Source organism: Squalius cephalus (assembly GCF_949319135.1).
Source record: "Squalius cephalus genome assembly, chromosome: 8".
NCBI classification, from domain to species: domain Eukaryota; kingdom Metazoa; phylum Chordata; class Actinopteri; order Cypriniformes; family Leuciscidae; genus Squalius; species Squalius cephalus.
This window is the reverse complement of record NC_137129.1, coordinates 4,740,659-4,750,557: the sequence shown is the minus strand read 5'-3', so window position 1 is coordinate 4,750,557 and position 9,899 is coordinate 4,740,659. Positions and strand designations below refer to the sequence as shown.

General features: G+C 36.8%; 1 protein-coding gene across 1 annotated transcript; it reads right to left on the bottom strand.

Annotated features, from left to right (window-relative positions):
* Window positions 1-795: 795 nt before the first annotated feature.
* On the bottom strand, window positions 796-9,856 carry fkbp9 (FKBP prolyl isomerase 9; the record flags this gene model as incomplete). Its single annotated transcript, XM_079877848.1, has 10 exons — window positions 796-1,735; window positions 1,832-1,995; window positions 3,241-3,386; window positions 3,497-3,683; window positions 4,311-4,456; window positions 4,531-4,720; window positions 4,809-4,954; window positions 6,510-6,699; window positions 8,489-8,634; window positions 9,654-9,856. 10 exons carry the CDS (start codon window positions 9,854-9,856, stop codon window positions 1,559-1,561), a joined length of 1,695 nt encoding a protein of 564 aa, XP_079733974.1. The 3' UTR covers window positions 796-1,558.
* Window positions 9,857-9,899: the final 43 nt, after the last annotated feature.

Sequence of the window (9,899 nt, the reverse complement as noted above, 5' to 3'; positions counted from 1 at the left end):
ATGTGTAATAGCGCCCCCCACCATATAACAGTGAAAACATGGATTGCCGGAAATTGACATCATTGAGGAAAGAGATAACAATAAATAAGTTCTATTTTTGGCGAATGTAAAGGCCCTTGCCCTTTCACACCAAAAGTGAAATGAATAAGAGCAAATTCACACCTGTACAGCTCAAACCTTTCATCAGTGCTGCCATAACCATAATGGGGACAGAAGAAGTGTCAATGAATGGGAGAACAACTTGCGCAACTTATTTGAAAAAGTAACGTAAATTAAATGTAATGGGTTACTTTACTAGTTACTTGAAAAAAGTAATCTGATTACATACCTTGCATTACTTGTAATGTGTTACCTCAACACTGGTTACTGTGGTAATAGCAGTAAAAAGCCTGGCTGTAGTGACTTTTGTCTGGTATTTATGGAAGTGATTCCTCAATTTGGGAATTTGGGGAAACATTGAGGAAATTGATTCCTCAATTTCCTCAATGTTCAACTAGACTTTTGTTTAATGTGTGACGTGTGGAATGTATGAGATAATGATGTAATGACATTTCTCACTTTTTGGAGAAAAATCTGTATACAACTAGGACTTTCTAACACATCAAGTTATAGCTAGCAGTTAATTAACTTTGAGCTTATAAAAATATCAAGAAATGGTTTGGTTCTGAATTAAAATGTTTTAAGAAAGCTTAGCAAGGAGGGTTTTCTAAATGCTTGACATGAAAATGTAAATACAACATGTTTTCCAAGTTTCCGAACAATTTAGTAATGCTTTTTCCTTTTTTTTTTTTTATTCTCGGGGACAGAAAAGGTCCATTTGTTTTCACGTTGTACTCATGTCTTTTTCTGTCAGTTCCGGTTTGGAGTCTCTATCGGCCCACACCTACTAAACACACACTGACACACGTTCAGAGGATTACAAAAACACCGGGCAGACGCAGACACTTAGACGCTCATGTTATTCTCAGGCATTGTTCATTGAGACGTGTAGCGACTGTTTTAGTGCTATTTCTATTTGCTATGGCTGAAGGAACATTATCAGGAACAAATCAGAATGAACATGATCAACCATGAAGAAAACATTCAAAGTTCAAAAGCTTGCAAATATTATGCCTCGGATAACACACATATTGCATTTTAACATGTCAGTCCACAAGCTAAAACCCTAAATGATGTAACAAATGTTATTTTGAAGCTGCTCACCTTTTACCTGACTTCTGCTGGTCACTTATGAAAAGCAGTATTTCTCAAGCTGTAATAAAATAGTAATTTAAGTAACATTTTGGGGGTTGGAATGTGTTTATTAAAGGGATTTTTTTTACAAAGCAATGTTTTGCACAATTGTATCACTCAAGACTCTTACAAACACTCAAAGACATGTACAAAAATCATATATAAACACAATTATGCACACTCATACATGCACACACCTCTCAAACAAACATCTTAAGTCATCAACAGTGACACTTCACTGGCAAATCCAGTCTCTATACCCCGCCCACTTATTATAATATTAAACCACACAACCAATCACAACCCTGTATCCCTGAGTCCAGCCTCATAACTCATCATGAGTGACTTCATCTGCCTTGAGTTTAAACTCATCCTCTGTGATTCGTCCATCCTTGTTGCGGTCCTGGTTATCGTACATGTTCTCTATGATGCGTTTCGTTTCAAAACCTGGCGCAAGACGACCTTTGCCCTCTTCTACCTGCAGGAGGATGTAATCTGAAAACTGTATGGAAGGGACAGACAATAATAAAATTAACTTAATTAACATTTTGCAGATGTATTTGTGATACACAGCCAAACACAGTCAAAAGCTGTATACCTCAGTGGAGTCCACTTGTGCGTCTTTGTTCTTGTCCATCTCACTGAAAAGATCAGGAGAGACTTCGTTGTTCCACACAAACATGTAGCCGTCAGGAAGACCCTCCTCCATGTCCACCATCTCAACATCAAACACCAGCACAGCACTGCCAGGGACCTCTCCATCTGAGCAAAGAAATGGTACTTAAAGTTGACAATCAAAATTGACAATTATTGTTTTTTTATGGAATATTGCAGTGATTTATCCGTGCACATCATTATTTTTTTTAATTCAAGTATGCTCATAATCTTTAATCGAAATAACTTCCCACTCCCTCTTGCAGCATCTCTTCTCTGATGATGCGTTTACTGGCGTGAGGGCGGGGCAACCTGTCACTCACATGAGATCGACCAATAGCAACCCACACCATCCAATCAATTCCCCATGGACAAAATCAAGCCCCGCCCTACATTTTTTTCTTCACTTGGATCACAATGGGGATTTTCAGATTTTTCATTTCACACCATCTTTAATATTCCATATTTAATATTCTGGGAAATATACAGGTTTAAACTGTGTTTCTACACGTTGGTATAGAGTTGCAGTTTTTAAGGACCCCATGTGTATCCCTCTCATCATTACATAATTAAAAAACATTAAAATAACAGTTGACTCACTAAATGACAGCTAATGCTTTTTTGATATCAGCACATAAATCGTTTTTTTTAGCTAAGTAGGTTTGTAAGAGTAATGTACTTTGATGGTGTCTGTTGGCTCCCTCTGGTGGGTTACAAATTGCAATAAAAAATCACGAAGCCAAAAGCTACAGCTAAGCATTGTCCGATTCTTAAGTAAATTATTCTTAAGAGTCGGTTCTTTTTAGTGAATGAAATACATTCGGTTGCATCCAAAATCACATACTTCCCTGAATCCCTACTATATTGTAGGCAAAAAACAGTATGTGACAAAAGAAGTATGTTTGAATTCATAGCACTCATAAAAAAGTACCCGGATGACCTACTACTTCCGGCGAGATACTGAAGTGTGCATATGATGGACACTTGACTATCCCATGAGGCTTCGGGAGAGGATTTGTGAATGACAGTGAAGTGACCTACTGGTAGGTCACATGATAATGACAACATGGCAAATGTAGTACGTCCATACTACAAACATTCATACTATATAGAACATACTTTTTAGCAGTCATGAAGTAATTACTTAAAAATAAGTTCCTACTCAAGAGAGTATATGATTTCAGACACTGCCCATGTAGTCCAATTCACATAGAAATGACTCTTAAGAGTTGGCTCTTTTAATGAATCGTTCAAAAAGCTTCACAAATCTACTAATAACGCTATCAGTCGATCAACTTCTTCACTGAATGAATTCAGAACTCAGAATAATAATAATATAAATGTGTGTCTTACCAACTCCCCTCTCTCCATAGGCAAGGTGAGGTGGAATGACTAGGTTGCGCTTCTCTCCAACACACATTCCTGTTAGCCCTTGTTCCATGCCTAAAACCACCTGTCCAGACCCCAGAACCACATCATACGTCTTGCCAAAGGTGTGCCTGCATTAACACACAGACACAGAGGAAAACATCAGTTTAGATAAAAACATTACTCAAATAAAATACTTGTAATGTCAAAATGCTATGCAAAACGTATAATTGCAACGCACGTGGAGCTGATGTTGGTGCCATCCATGAGAGAGGCGTTGTAGTGGTATTTGACAAAATCGCCACGTTTTGCAATGTAGGTGCAATTCTCCGGCTTCACACTGGTGATCACAACTGTATCAGATGGGTTGTGGAAATCAATGATGTGGACATCAAACACCAGCACAGCTGAGCCGGGGATCTTAGTTCCTGTAGGAGGGAAAAGAAGAGATTCATGCAAAGGTAAATGTTTGTTGTTGTTGTCGTCTTAAAGTGCCTTTATTATGCCATTTTAAAGGTTCTTGGTTTTGTTTTGGAGGTCTCCAACACAGTAGGTTTACATGTATACAAAAAACACTTTAATTTTCTCATACTATGCATTGCAGCATCAGCTCTTTTCTCACAGTGTCTGAAACGGTTCGATCTCTCTAAACCCCGGCTTTCCGAGAGCCTGCTCTGCTCTGATTGGTCAGATGGCCCAGTCTGTTGTGATTGGTCGACCGCTTACAGTGGATGTTGGAAACGAAACACCATTACCATATCTGAATTTCAGCTCTTCCTCAGCACTTGACGCACAGTGATACGAACAGTAACAATGGCGTCGGTTTTACTGTATCAATTCGAGTCCAACTCCTTTCCTTTGGAAATGCATTAAAGTGTATTTGCTTTTGCAGCGCAGAAAACTGTCTTCTGGACGTGTGGACAACAGTAACTCCATTTATCGAGCACTTTGATCTTTGAAACTTCGCAGACCTGTTACATTCACAAAAAGCTATATTACACACTGCATGAAAGGGAATATCCGAAAAAGCACTTTAAAGGCAGATCAACACACACCTGTGCCCTCTTCTCCGTACGCCAGGTGTGGTGGGATAACAACCCTCCTGCGCTCTCCAACACACACACCCAGGAGTCCTTGGTCCATCCCTGCGATCACATAGCCTTTACCGATGTAAGTGTCATATGTGTGATTCCTTGAGTAACTGAAACATAAACACGACTGTAAGCATAAGTGCACTGTATATCACTTTTAAATGAAAGCATCTAGGGTTTTTACCTGGAGTCAAAGAATGTGCCGTCCAGCAGGGATCCGTTATAATGATACCGCATGAAGTCTCCAGCTTCACTCTTGCGTGGACAAGGATCTGGAAGGTGTTCCACCTGCACTGTGATTTCATCTTTGGGGTTATGAAGGTCCAGCAGAACCACATCAAACACCAGAGAGGCTTGAGCGGGGATGTCACTTCCTGTGAGAGGAGATAACGATGCTGTAATGCTAATTTTGCATGGACAAAAACTGTTAGTGGTATATATTACTAATAAAATGACTCTCACCATCCCCATTCTCTCCATAGCCAAGGAAAGGTGGAATGGTGATGATGCGTTTTTCTCCCACACACATTCCCAAAAGCCCCTGGTCCATTCCCGCAATGAGCCAGCCAATCCCCACGTAAGTGTCATAGGTGCGCATACGTGTGTGACTGCAAAAGAAAGAATCAGGAAACAAATGACATACATTTTTATATTCTTGAAATGTATTACATAAAATAAGCAATGATTAGAATTAGGATGAAAATGGTTTTAACCTGTTTATGTCCAAAAATGTAATATTTTTGGACATCTAAAATTATATATTTGTGATTACAAATTATGTTATATTTATTTAAAATTGTAATATATTCACATATTTAACATATATTTCATTTATTTACATTTGTGCATTATACAACAGTTCTGGTCCTCAAATGTGATTGGTCAAGCAACGGTCCAAGAGTGCTATTATATATTGCTTTTGTGTGTTTTGAAGAAGGGGTTTTCTATATTTTTTGATGCCACAGACCCACAAATATGATCATGTGTTCATACGAGGGACCCCCATCTTAAAATTTAAAAGGCAGCTATATAGTTTCACGTATAAAGACCCAATTTACACTGAATAAAATAACATTATTAAGTGTAAAATATTATTTTTATAGGGCTGTCAAACGATTAATCGCGATTAATCGCATCCAAAATAAAAGTTTGTGTTTACATAATATATGTGTGTGTATGGAGTATAATTATTTTCTATATATAAATACACACACATGCATATATATTTAAGAAAAATGTGTTATTTATATATAAAATATTTATATATAATATAAATTATATATAATATAAATATATATATACACAGTATATACATGCAAATATTTATTAAATATATACATGCATGTGTGTGTATTTATATATAGAAAATAATTATACACCGTACACACACATATATTATGTAAACACAAACTTTCATTTTGGATGCGATTAATCGCGATTAATCGTTTGACAGCCATATATTTTTATATATAATTTTTTTCTACTCACCGTAGTACTGTACTGTTAGATGTTTATCATTTATATGAATCTAATATTTATTTATTTATTTAATGAACAAATAAACCCTTTTTCAGCGGATCTTATTGAATGTTACAGGATTACACCAATAGGTGGCGACATCTGTATAAGTGAGTCATTTGACTCTTTACTCCACCGATTTGAATCGGTTAATGATTAAATAGGTGTGTTTGAATTGAAGAGGAGCTGCAGAACGATCAGTTTATGACATTAAAATACCCGTCTGTTCATAACTTTAATGTCGTATCGGTCAGCACAGCGCCGCTTCAAGTCGAACACACCTATTTAATCATTAACCGATTCGTTCATATCACTGAATGATTTAGGAACATTTGCTATATATACTGTATGTGTATGTGAAGAATTCACATTTGCCATCTGAAATTTTCTTCTAGAATGATCATTTTTATCAAGTTTGTATATTTAAGTTCAGTAATTTGACTTAAATGACAATTAATAGGTAATTTTCATTGCCATTTAAGTGAAATAACTGAACTTAAATATACAAGCTTGATAAAAATGATCATTCTAGAGGAAAATTTCAGGTGCCTCACTTAGAGGCTTTTGCATCTGAACTCTTCATGTGTATGTATATACGTATATCTCTTTTTTTTTTTTTTTTTTTGTGAGGTCCACATGACTCACCTGGAGTCGAACAGCGTGCCGTCGAGCAGAGTACCGTTGTAGTGGTACCGGATATAATCAGACACTTCCACAGTGCGGTTACAGCTCTCTGGCTTGAAGTAGGTCTTTATCTGCACCTTGTCCTCTGGGTTCCAGATGTCCAACATCAGCACATCAAAGTGAAGCGTGGAATCTGCGGGGATGATGTCACCTGACAGGGCATGACAAAAAAAAAAAACTTTGAGGAATAGAATCAAACAAGCTTTGCAGCTTTGAAACCTGGCCATCTATTTAAAGCACGACTCTAAAGCAAGACAATAAATGCTTTAGTCTTTGTGTTCACTATAAAGACTTCATTCTTAGTTTTCGTTTGCCAGGGTAAGTGTGCCACCCTGTGTATTGTGTATCCCATGTTTAACGGGAAGAGCTTTTGTGATGATGAGATAGTCTTACATCAGAAGAATTTCTAAAGGATCATGTGACACTGAAAACTGACTCCTGAAAATTCAGCTTTGCATCACAGGAATAAATTATATACTTTAACGGTCACCAGCTGGAGCGCCTTTGAGAGCCACCAGAGGGCACTCCACACCAGACTATTATCACTCCCTCACAAACTACATTTCCCAGAACTCACTGCCCGGACTCATCATCACTGATTGCATTCACCTGTGTCTCATTGCCCTGTTAGTCTCAGCCTATTTATACCATGTTCACTCATTCACTCACTGTGAAGTTTTGTATGTTGTTGCACTGCATTTCCCAGCGTTTTCCCTGGTTTCATGTCTCTTGTTTTTTTGGATTTTTTGCCTGTTCCGTGGATTACTCTTTTGCCTCTGACCCCTGCCTGTTTTGTTTGTTTGTTATTTTGGACGGCCTACCTGTGTTTTGACCTATTGCCTGTATATTGGATTACGTGTCTGGATTGCCCCTTAATTAAAGCTGCATTTGGATCTCAACCTTCGTGTCTCGGAGCAGTTTGTAACATATACATTAGTTAAAGTATTACCGAACATGAACTAAGACTGAGCAATACATTTTTTACAGTACTTATTCATCTTTGTCAATGTTAGTTAAGCAAAATACAGTCGTTCATGTAAGTTCACAGTGCATTGACGTTAACAAATACAACTTTTGATTTTAATAATGTATTAGTAAATGATGAAATTAACATGAACTAAGATTAAAAAATTCTGTATAGATATTGGTCATTCTTAGTTAATCTTAATGCTAACTAATAAAACCTTATTGTTAGTTAATCTTAATGCTAACTAATAAAACCTTATTGTAAAGTGTTCGATTAAACCATCAAAATATGAGGAAAATATTTAATATATATATTTTAAATATGTTAAAAATGAGGGAAGAACAAAACACTAAACTTGGTTAAGGTATTTATCTGATGAAAGGTTTTATTTTACTATGCAAAAAAAAAAAAAAAAAAAAAAATAGGGGAAAAAAAGCATTGACTACAAAAAATCAGTTATTAATATTTTGTTGTTTCTCTTGTTTTGCATGTGTTCATAATTTATTTGTATGACAGCCTGGCCAAAAATTATGTCCCCTCAATTTGGCCTGTTTCATTGTGTTATAAAAATAATAATAAAAAACCCCACAACTGACTGTGGTATATGTGCAGTTAATTCTGCACATCTGTTTGTGTTTCGTGCAGCTGAATTGGGCAGACATGCACACACCATCTCCACAACTAGTTCTGACAAGCGCACATGGTTCAACATTCCTCTTCGGATAACTTCCCTTGGGAATTCACACCCCCATCCGTTCAACTTCCCCCCTTTCTCTCTCTCCACACGAGATCCCATGCTCCCGTGACTCAGCAGGAGTGCAGGAGAATCATGGGAATTGTAGGTCTCTGTAAGTTTGTGCCTATTCACATGCAAATGTGCTGATGGCATCTACGCCGACAGACATCTAAATGACAAATAACTGCACTCATGCATGAAGTGGTAAACAGAGAACTGTGATTTTAAAGTGTTTACCATAGCCGTCCTTTCCGTAGGCAAGCTGGGGAGGGATTTTGATCATCCATCGTTCATTTACACACATGCCCACTAAAGCTTTGTCCATCCCAGCGATCAGCTTCTTCTGGCCTACAAACACATTATAGCTGGTGCCACGGTCATAACTGCAAACACACACATAAACAAACATGTATTATACCACAAAAATACTTTTCTTAATAATCATTTTGGTGTTCTTTTTCAGTAAAACATCCTTAGAATCCGGATATCTATTCTTGAGAAGCATACTTTTTTATTTTAAGATGACGTAGTTACATTGTACTTACTCAAATAAGTGCTGAGTAATATTAATTAACTACATGTATTAAGTTACGGTAAGGGTTTGGTTTAGGGTTAGTTACTTGTAATTATGCATAATTTACTGTTATTACTATAGTATACATGTAGTAACATAACTATGTCACCTTAAAAGAAAGTGTTATAGAATTTATATTTCTTGATCAGTTGGCAAATTTTATTTTATTGCATTAAATGTATATCCAACAAATGAGGTTTATGCTTAAAACAATATTTTTTTATTTTACCATTTGCCATTGGGCTAACAATAAACTTATTTAAGATATATTCTCTAAAAAGTCGTATCTCACAGAAAAGTTTGTTTACACTTTTCATATATATATAATTTAAGTTGAAATGACTTAAACATCCAAGTTGATTGCACTTAAAAATTTAAGGCAACAGCTTTTTTTTTTTTTTTACAGTATATATTGTATATAAACATACTATATATACATTTAACTTTATTTACACTTTTCATGTAAATGTACCTTTAAAAATATGTAAATTATCTTGCTCATAATTCATTCATTCGTTCACTCACTCATTCATTCACTCACTCACTTACACATTCCTTCCTTGGTTCACTCAGACACGTATTCATTCACTCATTCATGCATTCATTCTATAGTATAGACTATTGCAATTTGCAAATGTAAACTTGTCTTAAATCAATTGTAAATGTTTAGGATGTGCTTTGCAGAAGTAAATGTTCACTATGGTAGGCCTGTGAATCACACAGATCTGCTCTGCCTGCGTGGCTGGAGTAAACCTACAAACGCAAATGGCTTCAGGCCAGGTGAGAAGATGAAGAACAATGGAGGGCAAACATGCATTTTGCACTAACCTGGAGTCAAACTTCTTTCCATCAGGGAACATGCCGATGTAATGATAACGAACAAAGTCTCCTGACTTGACCAGGCGGTCACAGCGTTCCGGAGTGAACGTCTTCTCTATTACGATGTCATCTAACGGTACGGGCGGCGGGTTGCACGCCACGAACGTAACTAGGACAGCCAGGAGAATCATTTGCACCGTTAATCGTATCATCTTCCGTTGTTTTTTGCTAAGGACTGGTTTGCTGCGTTCGCGC